The following is a 23848-nucleotide window of genomic DNA, read 5'->3' as shown; positions in this document are numbered from 1 at the left end:
CGAAATACTGCAAAGAAGTACTAACCATTTCCACATATGCATTACTAGAGAAATTCACATCAACATCTTCTGCTAAGCAGCAGAAATACTCATAAGCACTTGCTGTGGCAGCTGTCGCTGTTTTGCGTGATGTTTTAGGCTTCTAAAAATTTTTAGATATATATACTTTAATTTGAACAACCTAGCAGCACTGTGCTTGACAATATTGCTTTGAATTCAATCATTGAAAAGCACCATTCAACATTAAAAAATAAACCTTTAAATGACTTGGCAGTGTAAACAGTGTGGGCACAGCATCTGGCTTCAGTCGAACATTTTGACCGGTTCTGTCAAAACATGGATCATTGAAATGTTCGTTGCAGATAAGTGCCTAAGGACCAGGCTTATTCATTCTTATGCGGTTGTGATGCCATTGTGAATAACAAATGTTCTCAGTTACTTTGTTTGGAAATCTAAAAGTTAAAATAAAACTGTAGTAGTTAGATAGCAACAGTAGTAATAACAATAGTATTATTACTTTTATCTCTTTACTGCTAGCTACATGTATATCCATGTACAACAATAAATAATATTATAGGCACTGCAAACATTTTTTTAAAATATTTATTCAGAAATAATGCGATGGTTTGTAGTTCCTAAATATTAATACAATAAAAATTTCAAATTTAACTAATAAAAAAACTTTCATTCTGAAAGACGAAAATTTTCACTCACTTGCTTATAAATTTAACTGATCACCGACAACATACAGTCAACCTCGTCCACTCAGTAGTGACACTGATCTACTCTCACTCACCCAGTGACTAGTGTAGTAGAACCAACTGGTGGCAGTACTAACTAGAAGTAGCAAACTAGTAGTAGCCGTAGACTTTAGCAATAGTAATAGAACTAGTAGTACAAGTGACTCACTTGTGAAATGTCATGCCCTTTCCTTTGTAAGTCCATTCCTGCAGTTTTGGCAGTTCATGGATTAGCAATAGCACTGTGCACCTACATGTACACATTTCTGTCTCCTACATAAATTAGCAGTAGCAATCTCAGTAGGCTGTTCATTTGATTTAGCAGTATATTCGTGATCTTCCATAGCTGCTAAATCTTAAAATAGATTTATTTCTCATATTGAACACAATGATTTTTATTCAAACGCTAACTTAGCATGGCCTAACTTCAATGTCGGCAATACTAGTCATTGCAAGGTCAAGAACTAGTCCCATGAACTAACAGGACCGAGGTCGAATTATTTCGATGTCAGTCATGTGGAGAGGGCAACTCCGATCGAAATAATTTGATGTCATTCTTAAAAGTGTTAATAAATATTTTGTATTTAGTGCCTCATAAAGTTATTAACTTGTAGTCTACCAGTAGTTAATAACTTGTAGTCATTAACTATTAGTCGACCAAGTTTTATCGAGACTAATTACTAGCTGAATTAGTAGCTGTCTCTCTTGTTGTAAGAAATCAGTTTTTGCAAATTAGACAATCGCTTCTGTTTTTGTTTTATTTATTTAAATTTGTCAAGAACTTTCTTGATAGGATGGAGGGCAGACAACTTCTGCAAAAAATTAGGCTCAGTGATAAACAGTCAAAGTAGAAATATTTTACTCATATGTTTTCTCTTTAAAGATTTTTGGCTTTTTCTAAAGCAATGTTGAAACTTACTGAATTATTAGGTAAACTATACTGTTATTCTTTTTAATTGTAATTCCCTGAACTGCTAAAAGTTTCCAAGTTTCCTGTTCTTTTAAATCTCTTGAAAAATCAGAAATGACAAGCTGATGTTCGAAACTGTTCATGTTTAATTATTATGTTCCTGAAAGAAACTTGTAATAAAGGTAAGTATATTGTAAAGAGTTTTGTCTGATAAAGAAAAATTGTGGATCGAACAGAAACCGTGTAAATTGTCTCATTTAAAAAGCATGGTATCTTTGGACGTCTCAGAAGATTTCCAGGTATTTTAGAACAATGCTTGAATAGTAAAGTCATTTTAGTTTCCTCGTTGCCAGCTATTTATAGATTGCATACAAAATGATATGCAGAGATTTTTGAATTTCTTGATTACATGAAAATCAGTTACCGACATTAAAAATGGTTCTCTGGCAATGTTGATGTTCTGAAAACTAAAACAATTTGCATGTTAACTTGCTTTAAACCTCTTCACGAGTCTGACGTATCAGAAGGGAGGCAGCAAAACTTCCTATATTTAATGAAAATATTATCAAAGAAAAGATTAAAATAAAAGTGGCAAGGATATTTTCACCTATTGCTGACCTGGAATAAATCAATGATTAAATTTTCAAAACCATGACCATTGTCGGCTAGCTCTCTTCTATCTTCAAACACTTTCTATCATATTTTACTTATACTACATATATATGTAATTACTTCATGATCGTCAGACAACTTCTGTAAAAAATTAGGCTCAGTGATAAACAGTACAGGTAGAAATATTTTACTCATATGTTTTCTCTTTAACGATTTTTGGTTTTTTTCTAAAGCAATGTTAAAACTTACTGAATTATCAGGTAAACTATACTGTTATCCTTGTTACATAGAATGTTTTTTTTCTAACTTAAATCATTATAACTGTCCCGTACAACTTCTATCATGTTTTTTATGGAAACCAGACACGCTGATTCCGATTTTTTACTCAAAATAAACATTAGTTCACTAACCTTCAAAGTCATGAAGGCTTTTTAAAACGTTTAATTATCCGTCTCGAAAACAACATGATTGGCATAACAAGCTCCGCCCATAAATATATGACGTAGCCTGGCTTTTTAAGAACGAAAGTTAGAGATGTTTAGTTTGATTCAGAATGATAGAGATGAGTGTCTTAAAACACATTATTATCTAAATTCGGCCTATAAAATAATTTCAGTACTTTTTTTAAAGGTAGATACGCTATTTAAAGTTAAAGCAAACACATAATTTTAAGAATGTTTTATATGATTGATAATGCATGACACTATGTTATTTGAATGAGAAAACAAAATTTTAGCAGATATTTCTACTATTTTAGCATGTTCAAAGTTGAAAATATATTTTGGTGCATTTACGTCGGGGCATCACTGATTCTCAATTCAGCCGTTTCCGGTAACTTAATCCTTAGTGAGATAACGTCAATTGCATTTGAATTTTTTTGTTTAGTCACAATCAATTAGTTACAATGAGCAGATGTCTCTTTGCTAGTTGCAAATCTGACACTAGAAATCATGGCATAACTTCTTTTAGAGTGACTGTATCTCAGTCTCAAAATTTAGCAAAATTGTGGCTGAGGCAAAGCGTGCGGATTTAACTTTTCACGGACTACCTGCTAGTGCGGTCATGTGCATTAGGCACTTCCATGAGAGCCATCTTTATTCTGAAAATTTGGGACAACCACAAGATTAAGGGTGAAAAAGAGAGAAGTTCCCTTCCCTAATGGTGCTTTACCATACAGCAAAAGGGCATCATCGAACAGGAAAACCTCCACTGTAAGTAATTAAAAAATAATTGTAAATAAATATGAATAACTAATACAGTAGTTTTATAATATAAATTAATAAATATAATAATTAGAAATATTTAGTTCTGTCCATGCGTACAAAGCATTGATTTAATATGACTGGGTGACAATGAGACTCAGGCTGAGTTTCATACGTTTGATTTTAACCATATTCACTTGAATTAACTTGGCTAACTGAGTAAAAGTTAGTCAGGGAATATAAATCTTTTGTTCGATCTAGATTGTCAAAAATGCCCTAATTGTTCGTAAAATACATGACTTATATAATCATAAAAATTTGGATTGCATTACTATTATATATTCATGCTACCATTACTAATGTGGGCTTTAAAGATTGTTTGAAGTGATTAGCCTGTACTTATAATCATTTATAGCTATTTAACTATGTGTAGTGTTGGTGTGTGTTGGTGATGGTTGTAGATAGTGGTTATGGTGTTATTGTTTGTGGTAGTCGTGGTGACACTGTAGGTAATGGTTTAGAAGCAATTCAAAAATATTAACTTTAGTGGTATTTATTTGTAATTCTTTGATAGGATGTATGGCATTGGACCAAAAATCGGGCCAAAAATCTGACTAGAGCATGTGTGCGCAAAGATCAAAAAGAGTTGCTCCCTTGGATAAAGAAAATAAAGAACCATGTGTGGTATTCTGCGATTCAATGTAAAGGTGATGCTGAGCTATTGGTTGAGATGGTACTTAGCATAAGATACCATGTCGCTAATATTCATAAGAGCTTTCCAGGACACGAAAAGTTCTACCACTGCTCTCATGAACCAATTGATCCGTGAAGGATGAAAAAATATTTATTTGCACCCAATGTTGGCATGGGAGCTGTATGTTGAATCTAATAGTATATTCAGAAATAACAAAGCACAGGCAAATGTGTAATATAATATTTTATATATCACTTACATGTAATATGCTTTTGGTTTGTGATATAAGAATATGTAGTCATTTATTGCATAATACTAAACAGAGATTGTACAAATGGTACATATTTTGCTGGTGGTTGACATTTGAATAAACAGAAACTTTGCAGATTTAGAATATATTGAAAAATAACAACGAATAATTTGATATGTTTACAGAGAAATGGAAAGAAAGGTGAAATGGTTAATTCCAGTATGTGCAGGGCACAAAGTCTAAAGTTGGGCAAGCCAGACTGATAAACACATGCATCTGTTAAACCATGGTCAACATACTGGTGCTTTAGAAAACCTCCACAGCCTCATATAAAGTTATGCACCAAAGCGAATAGACTTTGATCCTCAAGGATATTTTACGAGAATCTAACTAGCAGTGACAGATCATGACACAAATGTGGGAAGAGAAGTTCTAACTGTCAAGCTGTATTTACAATAAAATTATATATGGATTATACTATTTTTCAGCAGGGATACAACTTTTACAGTTTGAACAACATCAAGATAAATTTATGAAGAAATTATATTAACACAATTGATAACTGGCATCAAATTTTAATTATTATAAATTATTTATTAAAGATAGCAATGGGAAACTGAAGATTACAGTATATTACTCTAAAGAAGCTAAAGGCTTTTGCACAAGAAATGTATATGCTGGGAAGACGTTTGAATTTCAAAGAGAGCTTTTAAAGATTTTCTGTGAGAAATCAATAGGATCAACTCCAAAATTACCTGCAGTAATTCATAGCTAAACTGCAATGTACTAAAAGCACATTTTTGCGTCAAGATTGTGGTTCAATTAATCACTGTCACATAGTCTGCAGAATAATGCGTGAACATACAGGCACCATGCAGTCTTAAGTTACTCAAATACTGTACTGTGTGACATTCTGAAATAAGTATGATGATGGTGTAACACACAAAAAATTTCAACCAGTTTGTTATACATTTAATTGCTCTACATGTAGATAATAGTTATATTGTGAATAAATATATATATATGAATTGCAGGACAGAGCAGCTCAACTTTCAAAATATCTTACAAAACCAGATGGTAGAACAGCAATAGAAATGCACTGGTCAAAATTCACATGAGAGTTATACCCAATCCTTAGTTTTATATGAGGTATCGTTTTTATAAAATTAATATAACAAGCTATTCAAATTATAAATATTATGCTGTTCTTTGTATAACATGATTTAGATTTATGTAACATAAGCTGTTAAATGTGGTGTTTTATGTCATGATACAATTAAAATGATTGAAATATAATTATTCATCAAACCATACATTATGATTGTATTATTTTATTAAAATCACTTATTCGCTGTACAATACATGAACATTAGCTAAGTAAAGATGCTGTCAGATTCAGTTAAAATATTTCTAAAAATTATATTTTTCTCAACTCACAACTGAACTTACACTAATTTCTTTCATCTATAATAAAAAGCTCCACTTCATCTGCGTCATTCTGATCACCATCTTCTGATTCTACATTTTTGAAGCCTGCATAACTCCCATTTGGATCAGGCAGCATTATGTAGGAAACAACACATGAAGTAATAACTTTTCAGTTTTTTCTTCCAGCGTACCGGTAGACAAGAGAGGAGTAGTTGTGTTAGCAGTGAGTCTTTTAACCTTCATATTGTGAACGTAATAAAAAGAACGATAGCAGTAATTATAGTTGAAATTTTTTAGCGAAACGTATTAGCAATGATGATCATAGAACGTGTTCTATATGTGCACTTGTTTCAGGGTTGTCACAATTGCGGTGGATATGCGGTCTCCATCACAGATAATAACGAATCAAGTCAATCGCTATGTTTTGCGTGATTGGATCATTGATTGAGAATCAGTGTTCTCAGTGGCGAGTATGTTTCACACTCATTTTCGCAATGACGTTATCTATCCGATTTTTGCAAAGTATGCAGTTGAAAAAAGACTTTGTAGTCAGTTATAATATGTGAATGCACGGGCTTTTTTTGTTTTTAAAATATTATTCTGAGTATTTATCTGTTGCAAGAAATAATTTATATTTTGTTAAACATTGTAAATTGCACAAAACAAATAGAGTAAAAGTTGGCCATCAGTAAAATGAGCTCAAAAAAGTGTGGTTTAATCACAAGCTAGTGTTTTCATCTCTCTTTTCTGAGCTCATTATTAAATATGTAATATTAAATAGCCTATCTACCTTTAAAAAGATTGAAATTATTTTGAAGGCTGAATTTAGACAATAATAGGTTTTAAAACACCTATCTCTATCATTCTAAATCAGAATAGACATCCCTAACTTCTGTTCCTAAAAAGCTAGGCTACATCAAATGTTTATGGGCGGAGCTTGTTAAGCTGATCGTGTTGTTTTCTAGACCAATATTATAGTGCTGTAAAAAAGCCTTCATTACTCTGAAAGTTAGTGAACCAATCTTTATTTTAAGTGCAAAATTGTAATCAGAGTGTTTGATTTACCTAGAAAATGTGATAAAGGTTTTACGTGACAGTTATGGTTTAAGAAAAAAATTATGTTTTGTTCAGACTATTAGAGGAACCAAAACAATTTCTTGCATTGTTTAGTCTAATTTTGTTTGTAAAGCTGATCAATATTGTTGTTAGATTCAGCTATTTTTTTATTTTCTCAGAATAAGAAAGCACCTGATTGTGAGCAGTTCTTTGGTGAATAATTGTTGTGCAAAATCTTTTAGCATGGGTAATCTTTAGATTTAATATAATGAGAGCCTAAGCCGTTGCCTCGCTAAAAGCTTTAGAAAGAAGTTTTGCCCCACACAGGAATCAAATCTGAATATTTGAATTCCAGCTGAGCATGATTCCATCTGCACCACTCAACCACATCTCCAAATCTAAGAATAATTGTAGAAATTGTTATTACACATGACAATCTCTAACGGTACAAGGGGCTGCCAGTCTACTAGTATTAATATAATTCTCAGACACCACTCTGTTTCATGGTTCTCATGGTAATATAGTTCATCTTTCTTTAGTGCCCAAACACAGTTTTGAAAAGTAAAATGTCCGCAACCTTTGAGAGTTTAGCAATTGGTAGACATTCGTAGCTCATTTATATGATCTTTTAAATACAAGTTGATGATAATGAATTGATAGGTTGAAGAAAGTTTTTACTGTATAGCTGTGTCTCACTGCTGTGTTTAGAGCAAATTTGTATCTTTTGGCAAAATTAATAAAACCTAGGTTAAAGATATAAACATATCACACACAAAAAATCTGTTTAATATAATTTATTTGCAGCTTGGCCTCTCTGACATCGCTGAGAGAGTTGAATATCTCTAGTAATTTTATTGAAGTGCTCCCTGAGTCTATCACTGCATTGAGTTCACTAGAAAAGCTGAAACTATCAAATTGCAAGATAAGCCAACTCCCAGATAGGTAAATATACACATAGTTATATGAATACCGAGATTAAAGCGTTGTACACCGGCCTTTATTACTCTGAAAGTTAGTGGACCAATATTTATTTTGAGTACAATATCGGAATCAGCGTGCTTGATTTACCTAAAAAATGTGATAAAGGTTTTACGTGACAGTTATGGTTTAAGAAAAAAATTATGTTTTGTTCAGACCATTAGAAGAACCAAGACAATTTAGTGTATGCTTTCGTCTTATGTTATTTGTAAAGTTAATCAATAGTGTTATTGATGCAGTTATTTTATTGTCTCAGAATAAGGAAACACTTGACTGTGAGGAGTTCTTTGGGGAGTATTAATTGTGCAAAATATTTTAGCATGGGTAATCTTTAGCTTTAATCTAATGAGAGCTGTGTCTGTCGTCTTGCTAAAAGCTTTAGAAAGAAAGAATGCTTTAAAAAATGCTTTAAAAACTTTAGAATGAAATTTTACTGCTGTGTTTAAAGCAAATTTGTATCTTTCAGCAAAATTAATAAAACCTAGGTTAAGAATATAAACATATCACAATAGAAAAATCTGTTTAATATAATTTATTTGCAGCTTGGCCTCTCTGACATCGCTGAGAAATTTGAATCTCTCTAGTAATCCTATTGAAGTGCTACCTGAGTCTATCACTGCATTGAGTTCACTAGAAGACCTGAACTTGTCATATTGCAAGATAAGCCAACTCCCAGATAGGTAAATATACACATAATTATATGAATACCGATATTAAAGCGTTGTGCACCGGCCTTCATTACTCTGAAAGTTAGTGGACCAATATTTATTTTGAGTACAATATCGGAATCAGCGTGCTTGATTTACCTAGAAAATGTGATAAAGGTTTTACGTGACAGTTATGGTTTAAGAAAAAAATTATGTTTTGTTCAGACCATTAGAAGAACCAAGACAATTTAGTGTATGCTTTCGTCTTATGTTATTTGTAAAGTTAATCAATAGTTTTATTGATGCAGTTATTTTTATCTTTTAGCAAATTTAATAAAATTAAGGCTAAAGATATGAACATTTCATGAGAGAAAAATCTGTTTAATTTAATTCATTTGCAGCTTGGCCTCTCTGAACTCGCTGAGAAAGTTGAATCTCTCTAGAAATCTTATTGAAGTGCTCCCTGAGTCTATCACTGCATTGAGTTCACTAGAAGAGCTGGACCTGTCATGTTGCGAGATAAGCCAACTCCCAGAGAGGTAAATATACACATAGTTTGTATGAACGCCTTCTATGAACAACTTTTACTACTTATTGATGAGCAGCTATGATAAAGTTGCTGGTGATTAAATATTGGATATTATAAGTGGGTTACTTTACTCTAAAACTGTTAAAATAGAATTAAAGTGTAGTAATTATCAACGTCTTTTATGAAGTTTTATTATTTTCTCATGAGCACCTTTCTTAATCTAACATTTTATATTATTACTGTTATTAATCTAAAGTATTAGCATAGTTATTGTATTATTCAGATTACTTAAACCTTGAGTAGTCTGGACCAATTTTAATCTGCACTGAGTTTTCATCAAAATCGCTGTTAGTGATTAAAGACAGACTTCTCTAAACTTATCAAATTGTAACTGACAGCCACATAAAAGCGCTAAATTTTCTTACGAACATTTAATTCTTGTTAGTTAATAATATTAAATATGTTAATGCTCACCATAAAACTTTCTGAGATCAAAATATGTTTACTTTCCTACAGCAGGGGTCCAACCTTTTTCTAAATTTCAGAGATCAATATTTAATCTCCTTCCAAACATATCACATGGCTGATTTCTTTATACATACTAAAGATACTGTACAGTGGACCAACAAAACATAAATAGATAATTATCTTAAAATTTTTCCTAGAGGAGCTAAACAATAATTGTCTGTATTGTATTTACATATACTAATATATAATACATATATCTTCATACATAGAATATATTTACTTTTGGCTGACCTGAAAAAACAAAAACATCATTCTCAAAAACAGCTCTCTGTAAGCTAGAACACTTTTAGCTTGAAGGTAAATTATATCACACTGTGCTTGTGTTACATGTATGTATCCAATGATTTTCAAAAAATGGCTGGATGGAATTTAAACTTACTTCTTCAACTTTTCAAATTTTTTTCATTCATTTCTCGGTTCAAGAAACTATTTGTGCTACTTTACTCTGTAAATATTATCTGTGAAATGATATATAAATCAATCTTTTTATTTCACTCAAAACTAATGATGTGCAGTAGCCTCTGTAAACATTGAAATCAATGCATAGTATGTTGGGGTGCCCTGTATAATCTTATGTTATCTTATCATCTCATGAAGTAATTGCACCATACAGTTTCACTAATGTTGACTTTTACCACAACCTAAACTTAGCCAAGAAACCACAGTAAAATATAGATCACTTTTAATATAAATGTTGAATGGAGTTCGGACATCGGTCGGCATAGAGTATGATTTCAATTGTAGTTCACTTAAAACTACTGTTTTTTTGTTAGGTCAAACCATAGAAATGTTGAAGCTCAGTTCTTAACTAAAATTTCAGCAACCATATTTAATAATGACTCTACTTGTATACCGTTAGATCACCGAATACTATTGTCTCATCATTTAAGTTTGACCAATAAATCATATTAAACTGGTAGATACATGTTATTTTACATAAAATATTATTTTAAAGCTTACTTTTTTAAGCATTAAGAAGTATCACAGTATTTAAAATGAAAACAATATTGTAAAAAACTGTTAGAAAAATATTGTATGAAAGACTAACAAATGATGTAAAAGCTCTAGTAGTTCATATGTGGTGTAGTTTATGCTAGAGTATATTATAAGATGCCTTTCTTATGCCTCTACACAGAGAGATACTTATTTACCTCTACATCTACATGTATTTTCTTAAATACTTTCAATGGGTCTTTTAGCTTATGTGTTGTAATTTTTGAATGTATATTAAAATTTTTTATGAAGAAATGTGCAGGGACCGGCAAAAATAAAAAATAATACTGTGTATTTCATAAAACGCAATTCATTGTGATGATTCTAACATCTTGTGTTCAAATTGATTATTTGTATCAGTAGCTACTGGACCTCAACACTTTTTGAAGGCTTTAATAGGCCATTGATGAATTTTAACTCATCCCTCGCCTGATGAGCTTACAATTTGTGTAATCAATTGAAGATTCCCATATAGTAGTGTATAAATATATGTGTTCTTTGCACCAATAATAAAGTTTCTGGAGACTTAGATTCTTAAATGATGTATTTAATATATCATACTTGTAATATACAAATACAAAGAAAGGAATTAGGGTGGTTTTTGGCAGTAGGACCAACAGTTCTTCAAATCGGAAAAGGTTGCTTAAATAATTAATATGCACGCTCACTTCAATTATTTTAACATTTAAAAATGTCAATACTTTGCAAATCATAAAATATTGACTCATAAATCATAAATACCCTAGGACATTTATGTATTCGCCTCATCTAACTTTTGCGTTTTCGCGGAGTCATCCTCTCGCTAAAATTTAATGTGCGAGACGAAACTATCATAACGAACGAGCAAAGACGCGAAATTAAATAGCTTTATTCCTTGATAGTCAGGCCTGTATTCACTAGTTGCAAGTTGGAGCTGCTAATGTTAGGCGAATAGTTTTGAACACCTAGGGAGTGGAGGGGTAGGTGTAAGCCCCCAACAGGTTTCTCTCATGAAGGGCCTCCAGCCGGGCCTCTCGTGGGAAGTTTTAAAAAAAATTTCTGAAGGTATCAACATTTTTCTATTTTTTGAGATTTGTTTTGTTTTTGGTGATGTGACTGACGAGACGTTTTTAAATTAAAATAGGCGAAACTTGACCGCAGTTAAAACGCTCAGAGAATAGACATATTTTTGTTTTTAGCGTTTTAACAAAGATCAATTTTCTGGATTTTATTTTAAGTTCATTCGGAGGTTTTTACGCTTTCGATGGGACATGGTCAAGCAGGTGTTTGGTAAAACTTGATCTTTGGCAAACTTTTATAAAATTCGTTAACAAGAATATTTTGCGGCTGATGATGATAATAATGACGCCTAAGAACTACTAAAAGTTGATGTTTGTCTCTATGGCTTGGAATGAAGTGATACTCTACAGCAATAAAAACCGTGTTTATATCCGTTGGGCAAATAACTTTTCAAATAAACGATGTCGAGGTCGAGTTATTTGAAGCAATTTATCATTGCGTTTGAACTGACCAAACAAGTTCGTTCGAGTTAACCTTGTGTTTGAAATGAAATTTTACAATTTATCCAAGGGCGAGTTATCCGAGTTGGACTTGCCCGTGAAAAATTCCCAAAAAGTTGAGGCTGCTCAACTGGCCAGCGCCCTAGGGAATACAAGCCTGTAATGATAGTCCAAGAAAAAAATGGCAGCAAGCGATCAAATTGCATTATCGACCTTGCCCACACCAATCGACCTGCAATTCACAATTACAAACTAGTCGCAAATTGAAAAAATTTTTATCGGTGAACTGAACCTGAGGAACCTAATTATGTTTGTTCCACTGCATTTATTTTCACATCACTATATTTTCGCACTCATCAGAGCTGCGAAATTAAGTTGCTGCAAATTTTAACTCTGTATACTACTCACGAAACTAAATACTAGCAAAATATAAGTGTCCTAGGGTAATTGTTTCATACTATTCTTCAGGAACAAAAAAGTGAAGACCTACTTAGCTACTTTCTCAGCTTGTTATGTCATAGGCTTACCATCTTCACTGAGTTTTAGTTGGTTTCAAGACATGTATATGAATATTCCAGTACCAATTTTCTTATCTTACTACAGGTCAGAGACCTATGAACTATACTATAGTTAGTAGGTCTATGCTACAGATATTCAAACCTAGTTTCACTCAAACAGTACCCTGATTACAGTGTAGGTTGTGTGAGTTCACATTATGATATTTTGCTAGAGCCACCAAGCTAATCTATTAACATTGCCAATACAGCACCCGGTTTAGTGTTTGAGATATCAAACCTTTAGTCATATCATCTGATTCATTGTGGGAAGTGGAGCCTAGAAGCAGCATTTTTTGTTGCTAGACAAAAATACCTGAATTACTTTAATTAACCCTTTTTTGGAGTTTTGCAGGAAGACGGTTAAATTCAGCAGTAAACATTATTTTGGATTGAAAATATTTTGTGAAAAGGTCAAATCTTTATCTACCTATAAGATGCACACATAAATGACACTAGAACTTCAGTTGTCACACAAAAACGCCAGCAGTTTTTTGATATTAACAATATTTTCGTTTCTAACCCTAGTGACAGCATAAGTAAAGTTGTTAATAATATAGCATATATGACCTCCTTTTATTGCTTTATTTTCTTTGTTTCTATAAGTGAAGACGCAGTAAACCTTTATGTAGGTGTGATTATTGGCTATTTCTATGATTTTGGATAAGTGAGCCAGGTACAACTTTTTGTACTTCTGCGCTAGACTTGCCATTTCTCAGGTTTTAGTCCAGCTGGTCTGCTAGTGATCAAGCTGGCTTATACAATTTTCCTCAATTGATACTTGGGAAGTGTAGTAGTTTGGGTGGGAGCACCTGCTCCATATTTCAATTGGGACACCTCATGTTACCGTTTCTTTCTCTGCCATACCCGAGTTCTAGTCAGAAGCTATCTCCTTGGCTGCACTTCAGTGTTGATTCACATGTATAAATCTTACCCAACCGTTATTATTGTTGCTGTTCCTTTTTTAATTACTTGACTAGCTGAAATACATCTCAAGTCTTTGTTGAAGGCTCTTTAAACTTCAGGTTCAACAACTGCCAGCTGGTCTTTTGGGTTTTGTTGTAGTTTCTCAACTGGATACCATATAGTTAGCTTTGTATGAGTGTTCTCCACCTTTTGTTGATGTTGTGTTTTTTGATCTGTAGAAATGTTTCTATGTGCAAGGTAAACATTAGTTGCAAAACATGATAGAATGTAGTGGTGGCCTCTTTTGTTACTTGTAATATAACTGCATATACCATACCAGTCTATCTGGTGGTTCAAGCCTACCACCACCTTTCCCACATATTCTCTGATGAAGTACCTAATGATCAGATTTGCCCTATTCTAACTGTTTTCTTGTATTGTTTAAACATCCATGTTTTTTATTCCCATTTAAAGCTTTCGACTGATGGTATTTTGATTTGGATCTTTCGAGGCTTGGGGTTGCACAGAAAAACATTGTATGTTCTTACTCATGATGACTGTTCTGACATACGTCAATATTTTGCCTAAGAGACTGGGAAGCCATGCTTTCCAGGTAGTCAATTCCTTTTAAAGTGACTGAGCACCAAATTTTTCCAGTCACTGGTCCTTCCTTCTAGTTGAGCCCAGTTTTTAACTCGTAGCCAACACAGCTGGAACATATTTTTTCGACACAGCTTGTGAACTTTATGTCTGATAATCAGTGAGCTACTAGTGATAGGTCTGCTGATTCATTTATTCAATATCGTTAGAAACCAGTTTATTTTTATAAAAACTAGATCTTATTGGTTCATCTGATGCGAAAGCGGAGTATTTATAAATAAACTAACGCACTGTTTAGAAGTCGATGTATCGGCTTCCAGCCACAAAGAGGAGATAACCCGAGCTGAGACATTGGTTAGCGGTAGTGAAATAATTAATGTTTTAGTTTATGTCAGTAGGTTGTCTTCCAGTTAATATTCATTCATCAATTAACAAATTAATAAACACAGTCACATGATGTTTCAACATCTCCCAATATATAACAGTCAAAACACCTTTAAATATGCTAAAGTGAGATAAAGTACCAGTATATTCTCAGCTATAATTTATTGCCCTCTATGATTATATTATATCTACAATATTTAATAACACATCATATAATGAAAAAATAAAACTAAGTCATTTATCAGAGCAGAACTGTATAATTTACATGTATATGATGTAGAATATCATCTAGTTTTCTGTTGTGAAACCTAATAGAATTGGAGGTTTTATTGGTTCATACCAGAATAAGTAAATTTTTTTGGCATACCAAACTTTGTGTTAGCAGCATTTACTCAAATTTTTATACAGATAAACTATATTAGAAAAAAAAATTGCTCTGATAAAATTTCTGATTGAAGCTTGGCATAACGTAAATTGATACAATTTTTTTAGCATTTTTTTCAATTGAAAAGGGTTCATAAAAGTACAAATAGATAGCACAAAAACATTGAGACAAGTTAAGCAAGTGTGTACATATCTTATTATCTTAATATTTACGTATAGTTAAATTCCCACCTATTTTTCTAATCATTCATTTTTGTAATACTTGGCAAAACGTGTAAAACGATTTCACTTGAAAAACAAACATTTTTAACATAGCGCCTAATGGTTTTCAAAAAGCTTCACAGTGTAACCCTTTGAACCCTGGCCATTTTTGTCAATGTGTGTCAGTAATCCTGAGCAATTTAATCAAACATCCAAAGTTTTTTAACTGTTATTAAATATATCTAAATATGCTCATAATAAAATGATTTTAGGTAAAACACTAGTAAAAAGTCAGGCAACCCCAGCGTATTTCATCAAACAGAGTTAAAAAGTATTTCACCATTATTCGGGCTAAAACTATAAAAATTTGTATGATTTTAAAAACTCAAAAAAAAACATTTACAGTAGTATCATATTCATCAAACACAGGTTAACCAACATTTCTTGATTCAAAATATACTGGAAAATTATAGTTAATATCATAAAACTATTTATTTGCATCACAATCATTTATTACCTAACAACGAACGAGCTATCTCGATTTTTTTGCGTTATCGTCCTAATAAAGATTTGTTATTATAATGAAAGAAGTAGATAAAGATCTTTTAAAACTGTTACAAATGGAAAGGAAATTTTTGGTCTAACATCCTGTGCAAAAATTAATTTGATTGGTTTACGCTTTGACTTAGAAACGGCTTTTGTAAACAAAGCCATGTGAATGCCTGAATTCCGGCCGTTAGGGATTTTGACACACCCTAGGCGATGCCGGAAATCCTGCTGTTAGGGTTCAAAAGGTTAAAACTTGATAGTATATTTAAACAGATTTAAATACATGTAAAACACCAGAAATAGAAAAGGCCAAAGACTGATGAATAATACGCAAGCTATTATATATTAGCCAGAAGTTTAATCAGTTGAAGTGAGAGTAAATTATACCATATATAAATATTACCAACTCGAGCTTTATTTCTTACATTTCGTAAACCTATGTTACTAGTCTCAAATCAATATAATGATGTTTTAGTTAATATTCAGTAAATTTTATCAGCAAATTGATGAAAACGTTGACAAATTTTGCTACCGTACTTCATTTTGCCAGAAAGCTATGATTTATATTCTTGTTAAATGCTAATTTTTGTACGAATAAACATCTACAACTTGGTTTCCATGACTACAAGTGGTAGTTAGAGATATAAAATTTAGCATGTCAAGTAGGAATTCCTTGTCTAATGTTACTCATTTAAAGTTTCCGTAAGAAATATCCAAGTACTATTAATAGTGATTCTTAAAGTAATAGTTTGTGTTGAATTTATACCCTACAAAATTATTTCATAACTGTTAGTGTTTTTGAGTGAAACTATGAATTAATATTTTCGTATGGTGTTCAAAATATTTCTGATAAAAATCAATGTAAATAGATTTTGATAGCTCAGTAACAACTGTTACAACTCTAAATGTGATGTTAGAATCTCAAAAATAATGATATTTAAAAAAACATAAAAAAAATTATTAATTGTATCAAAAAGTATTTATTGTAAAAAAGGTACAATATAGCATCTGTTTAGTTTAATGCATATGCATAGTCTTGAAATTGTTTTTCATCTGCAAATTTTAACTCGGTGTGATCAATAGGTAAATAGAAAATTGAAAACAGAAAACATCTTTAAATTCTCAAAACAATTTGTTAAGCAGTAGTTTCTTGTAGTTGTTATTATAGCCTTGTAATTATAACATATTCATAAGGGTGTCAGGTCACAGCTGCTGCCAATTGCTCATTGTACTACTACCTCTTCTTTATCAATAGATTATACTTTATTTATTTCCCATCTATCAAAACATCACAAAAACTACAGAATTTACTTAAAATTTTGAAATTTTTTTGCAAAGTAAATCACTTACTTTGACACATGATCAACATTGAACTCACTTTTAGCGAAAATTTTTACAACAATACAATTAGGGCTTTCATAACAACTTCCAACATTTAATAAGTGACTCCTTATTATTATCAGTTTGTGTTATGTGAATAACTCATAAATAGGTGTATAAGTTTGCATTATAAACACAGAGTTCTGTTTTTACTCCATGTCTATTGAATTTTCCGCTTTAACCATAGTTAACTCTTTCACTACCGCAAGCCGATGTATTGGCTCTGGTTGCCATCTTTTTGTTGCTGGAAAACCATACATAATCTTTTAGACAAAGTGTTAGTTTATCCATGATTATTCAAATTTCGCTTCAAATAGACCAATAAGATTTGGTCTCCATGAAAACAAGCTTGTGGCAAACAACATAGATTAATCAGCAAGCCACTCACTAACAGCTTCTTGATTATCAAACAGAAAGTTTATCACTGAAAAAGTACCGACAAAAAGCAATATCCCAATCATTTAAGCTGTCGATGCTTCTAACATTCTTTGCTATTGGGTTTTCAGTCACTCTATATCAAGTGATTCTGTCTTTTCAGTGCATGTATTTTATATGAAAAACTGTAATCGTGACCGAATATTATGGCGACAGTAAAATACGACGATCAAAATCGCTGGCAAAATAATATGGGTAAAATTTGTAACAGTTTTTACCATTTTAAATAAAGATAGTTTAATGTGCTTTCCATTTCTTAATAAAGTATCTTATTTCTGAATCACATTTTTTTAAATTCAATATTCATATAGACATATAATAGATATGTTCATTCTTTCTCATGTTATCTCAAGATTAAAGAAGCTATGTCAACATATGTTCGAATAGAAAAATTGAATTTGGGCAGATCTAGAAATAAAGTGTGTAGCGAAAGTGTTAACAGAGTGGTGGCTTTCAGGCTAATCTGCAGTTCTGTTTGGTTACATAGAACAATGTCAGGTTATATGCCAAACAATATTGTAATAATAACTACGAACATGTTCATAAACAACTGAAGCAGAACTGTAGCAGAACTGTAGTCAAGTGGGAAGTTTTCTTCCCATACACGGCACCTGGTAACAGCTGCTGTAGTTAGTGCATCTCGCTATTGTCGCCGTTTCATCTGTTCTGAAAATTCAGCTCGCCGATCAGCTGTTGTAGCTATTGCATTATGTTCTTGTCGCCGCTGCACCTTTTTAAGTAGTGGATGTGTGGCAATTCATAGACAATACAACATTGAATAAGACGTACTAATCTTTTCGCTGTAGAAATTTAGAAGGTAAAACGCAGTAGCAGCACCCATGCAAGTTTTGTAGTTCTGTGGTACTCATAGCTGGAGAAAAAGTAAAAGTATCTCAGCTGCAGAAGGTAATGAACATGCTTACTATCATGAACAGTGGCAAATCCAACGTCTTTAAGTAGTGGATGTGTGGCAATTCATAGACAATACAACATTGAATAAGACGTACTAACGTTTTCGCTGTAGAAATTTAGTAGGTAAAACGCAATAGCAGTATCCATGCAAGTTCTGTAGTAGCTGTAGTTCTGTAGTACTCGTAGCTGGCAAATAAGTAAAAGTAACTTAGTTGCGGAAGGAAATGTACATGTTTACTATCACAAACAGCGGCAAAACCAACGTTTTTAACCCTTTCACTGAAGTAGACTAATTTATGCGTTTTCTATGGTCGACCGCCGTAGACACATATTTGCGACTTTCCCAGCAATTGCTAGTAACTGAATTTTATTATTCGTTGATAACATAACCAACGATCTTTAGGGCTTTTATAGTAGTGACAGTGTTATCCGAAAATTTCTCTATAAAATTAGCCTAAAATTTAATGTTAATATTTTGGTTGAGAATTTCCAACTTAAAATCAAACAGTTTAATTACAGTTTAAAAAATATGTACTCACGTTGATGACATTATAGCCAATTCAGATGTTTGTGATTACGCAGAAATAGCAAATAGCAATAGCAAAAAAATAGCAGCACTGACTCTGATGGTGGTGGAAGTATTGGTTTTGTAAGAATAAGCAACATTGTAGGGGATCGCTTCGTAGCCTCACATAGCTTTATCAATGCACTGAGTATAGATACAATGAATTTTTTGAATAGCAGTGTATTGTTAACAGGTTGGCAAAATCTACGATATTGTTATAGCTCCTTTTACTGCTTTTATAACTAAGGCAATGCTATAACAACACTATATCAAACCTAGCGTAGCTATCTCGATCAATCACGTTACTGATAAATGCAATCAATGAATTAATTCAAAGAACCTTGAGTTCAAGTTTCCTATAATTCAAATAGCGTTCTTGAGTTGATCTCGATCCCCGTGCATCCACCACGTTGGAAATCCGGAGTCCAAAAGAATACCTTTTTGTTTTCCAAATCTCCCACCTCAGGTTAGTTAAAGATGCTCTGCCAGCGTGTAACAATCTTATTGGATCTTTCCTTAAACCTGACAGTTCTAGCCTGAAACGCAAAGGTAGAAAAGATGTTGAATTAGACTGATAATGTCGTTTGGTAGAATATCAATATTCTTAGACTACCTCCGCTTTCTAACTTTAGCTTAGTTCATGTTGACGTGATTGCAGCCCATAAATCAATGTTATTGAAGGTTTCTCTTCCTATGAATGTTGTGAGTCAACCTCCGCAACATTCTATTGTTCAGAATATATAGACTCCATCTTGTTCAATTTCAGCTATCTACTACATAGAGAACAGCGTTTTTCCAGTGGTCGCAAGAAACAAATGTTCACGTGACCTTCCTGGTCCACGTTAGCAGTAAATATTAATTATATGTAATTTACTACTCATTAATTTATTTAATGAGTAATAAATTTTATTTAATTCACTACTAATATTTACTACTAATTTGATTTTAACTACTTACTCATATTAATTAAGTTTGCTTCGTACGACCGAATCGAAAAAGAAAAGACCGCTCTATAATCTATTTATACTACTCATATTCGGGAGTTATCGGTAACTCGATATATCGAGAAGACAACTCCAAAAAACACATTATTATTAGCATAGTATTTATCGTCCACCCCTATGATGAATAGTAGGTTACGTATTATAATAGAGGCGTGTACTAACCGGATATTCCCGTTAATGCGCCCAAGCAAAGAAAGAAAAAACCACGGAATAGCCGCGCCCTTATATAAGCCGCATGGCTCACAAACCATCAGAAAAAAGTAGCGGCTAATAGTCCGAAAAGTATGGTACTCTATAAAGCGGACAGACAGATAGACAGATAGATAGACAGACAACGATTGCCGTTTATATAGTAGATATATATATAATATATATATATATATATATTATGTATATATAATATATATATATTATATATACATATATATAATATATATATTATATATATAATATATATATAATATATATATTATATATATATATATATTGATGTATATTTGTGTATATATGTATATATATATAAATGTATATATATATGTATATATGTATATATACATATACATGTATATATAAATATATATATATCATATTAATATATCATATATATATATATATATATATATATATGTGCTCAATCAAATGGGTTCACCAAACTTTTACTGAGTGAATTTTTGTATAAAAAATGTGCAACTTAAGTTAAAATATTTTTGACAGCACATAATTAATATATGATTACAAGAGATATAACCCCAACTTGATAATCTTTCTGCTTATTTGAAGAATAAATCTGGTGTTGCTATAACACAACTAATGACATTCTTGAGCACCTTCAGCCATTAATATAATGAAGAAGTTTGCAATATTTGTGTTATATTTAATCATAATAATGCACAAAAGTTTAAAATAATGCACTGCATAGTTCAATCTGCGGTGATATGCTGCTATTTATGTTGGTGACACTGCCTTTGGATGTATCAAAAGCTTTTACCAAAATTTGTTTGTAGTTCAAAAATCAGTAACAAAACTATATTTTAGATGCCACAGTCTTCGGATGCTGAGAGATTTGGGCTTGTCTTTCAACAACATTCAGTCTCTCCCATTCTGGATTTACAAACTAGAAAGGCTAGTGAAACTGGATCTGAGGAAAAACACTAAGCTCGAAAAAATAGAGAGTGCAGTCTTAGAGATGAAGAGTCTTGTTCGTCTTAATTGTGGAGGGTGTGAAAACTTGAAGGTGCCTCCATACAGTGTTTGTGAACAAGGAATACATGCTATCAGAAAGTTTTTTGTTGATCTTGCTGCTGAAAAGCCAGAAAAGTTGGTAGAAGTGCCAGTAGCTGTTATTGGAAACTCGCTGTCTGGCAAAACAAGCTTATTTAGAACACTAAAAGCTGGCAAACGTGTTCTGACACATCGTGATAAAGGCTCTGAAAAAGATGAGACAACCAGAGTATTTCAAGTAGAAGATTTACCTCTTGAGGCCACCGAAGTCAAACTTTTTGATTATGGTGGTAATCAAGTGTATCATCTCGCATACCAAATTCTCAGCAAAGAGAGATGTGTACCTCTGATAGTTGTTGATCTAGCAGATTTTGCCACAAAGGCGCAAGCTAATGGAGGTGAGATTGCATGCAAAAATGTGTGTTTCGATTGGCTATCTCATCTTTACCTTGCTTGCCCTAAGCTTGGCCCGCCGATTCTTGTTCTCACTCATACAGATGAACTAGCGAGTGATCAGATCACTCAAACACAAAAAGAGCTTCTCACCACAGCAGAGTCGATACGACGGAAACTGCTAAAAGAAGAAAATCAACTTGCAAGTCTGTTTCCAAAAGTGCTGAATGTTATTGAGCATCTGTCTAACAGGCAACTGCCATTGTTTGATGATGATGAGATTTTCGAATTTGGAATCGATCCAGAAGTCACATCCAACATAGAACATCTGAAAAAGAAGCTCAATGGAAGATGCAAAGATCACATTGTAGAACTTCCAAAGCTGTGGAGTTCTGTGGCGCTTTTTATCCAACAAGCTTCTCATCAGCCATATGTGAAGCTATCACAAGTGCTGGAAAAGTTTCCAGATGATGATCCAGTAATTATTTTGCGGTACATGCACAATGCGGGTCGAGTGTTTTTCTTTGAAAAACTCCAAGGTCTTTCGGGTTACATTTTTCACAAGTTCAGTGAAATCACAACTATGATAAACCTGCTGTTTCATCATAGATCACAAAATCAGTGGGATGAACATCTCTCCAAGTTTGAGTTTTTTGCTCACCAGGGCAGAGTCATACATCAGCTTGAATATGGAGCACTGGTGCAACGATATCTACACGATGGCATTTTGGCTGAAGCTCTTCTGAAAAATCTTCTCAGCAATTCTGCTTTTCCGTTTGATGTCTCAATCGAGCTTTTGAAGTCTTTTTTGCTGATGCATGGTCCAATTGGGAAGTCTACACACGCAGAATTTTTGATTCCAGCTGTAGCTTCTGAATTTATGGAAGATGTGGCCAATATGAAAAATAGGATGCAGTTAAGATTAGACATCCTTCTTGAAGGTTTACCCATACCGATGTATGTTCATCACCAACTTTCTGTTGCAGTTTTGAATCTTCTTTGCAACCCTGTTTGCCAAAGCTCTGCTTTTAAAAGTGGAGTTACTATCGCGCAGGGAAATAGTGTAACAACTGTTCAACACAATTTCAACGAAAGAGTCATAACAGTAAGCATTGCAACCATCCCCAAAGAGCTTAGCACATCCTGGCAGCGCTTGATTGGAGTCACAGATGCCATCATTCGCCAGTTGTCTCAATCATGGAAAGCTTGCCATGTAGCTGTTCGCACCTATTGTTCACACTGCCTGTTTAGAGGAGATCGGCAACCAGAATTCCAGGTTAATCCTGAATGGCTTTACTCAGTCTATGAGGCAAATGGAGAAGCCAAATTAAAAGTTTCGACGTTTTCTGGAGTAGAACCGGTCATTTGCAAAAAATATTCCACTTCCTCGCCAAATGTCCCCTTACCTTTGAAGTTTCCATGTAAGTGAGATGTTAACTTTGTTTATAACTTTGCATAGAATTTGTTAGCTCGCCTATTTTGCAGGTTTGTATTATCGTTGCTTGGCAATTATTACAAAGTTTGTTTCAAAATTGGAACATGCAATTCAATCAAACGGAGCTCATGATCATCTTCCAACTTTGTATTGTAGGCATACAACTCACTGGCAATGAAGTCGCTGCAGTTGACAATTATTTGTCCAATTTGGAACCGTACCAATTCAGCTCTTCAGAAAGTAAGCAACCAAATGTGTGAATAACTTATTAAAAAAACTGTTTTCCCTAGTAATTCCATATGGATACACATGTGAATAATAAAATAATTATTTAAATATTTGCCATCGGTCTTTTTCTTTTGTGTATATTTTTTTTCACTTCCACTGAAATTTATCTATTCTTCTAATTTAACTTGCAACTCCAAACATAAACTTAGCAACTTCATTTTCTCTAACATTGTGTGATCTTTCAGACACGGATCAAGTTTCAAGCCTCTCCATTGACCCAGACAGTGATTTGTCTGATGTTGAACAAGAAGGATATTGTGATGAGAAAAAATCACACAAAAAGATCATAACGCGATTGATCTCAACCAGGAAAAAGACAATAAAAGACCTCTTTGAGGATAAAAAAGAGGTAATTTTGATATCGTGACCGGTAGTTGAGCATAGGATATTTTCCATTACAGAAATGAATCACCAGTTTTTATAAGGAATGCCAGCATGACCAGTAGAGTTACATCAAAATATTCTTGTTTGAATAAGGATCATATGTGTAGCTAATGAAAAGAAAATCGATTTTCCTTTTAGTGGATTTTACTCAAACCTTTGTTATATGAAAGTAGAGTTTTCCAACTAA

General features: G+C 32.9%; 1 protein-coding gene across 1 annotated transcript in view; it reads left to right on the top strand.

Annotated features, from left to right (window-relative positions):
* LOC137390435 (malignant fibrous histiocytoma-amplified sequence 1 homolog) overlaps positions 1–23644 on the top strand; it is a 48110-nt gene extending 24466 nt beyond the window's left edge. Inside the window, exons 6-8 of the mRNA XM_068076768.1 lie at positions 20976–22975; positions 23146–23229; positions 23463–23644. Of these exons, the coding sequence (XP_067932869.1) occupies positions 20976–22975; positions 23146–23229; positions 23463–23644 (2266 nt within the window). The remainder of the gene's footprint in view (positions 1–20975; positions 22976–23145; positions 23230–23462) is intronic.
* The last annotated feature ends 204 nt before the right edge of the window (positions 23645–23848 follow it).

Source organism: Watersipora subatra, chromosome 3 (assembly GCF_963576615.1).
Source record: "Watersipora subatra chromosome 3, tzWatSuba1.1, whole genome shotgun sequence".
Lineage (NCBI taxonomy): Eukaryota > Metazoa > Bryozoa > Gymnolaemata > Cheilostomatida > Watersiporidae > Watersipora > Watersipora subatra.
Note: the sequence above shows the minus strand (reverse complement) of the source record. Positions and strands in the feature narration are given on the sequence as shown.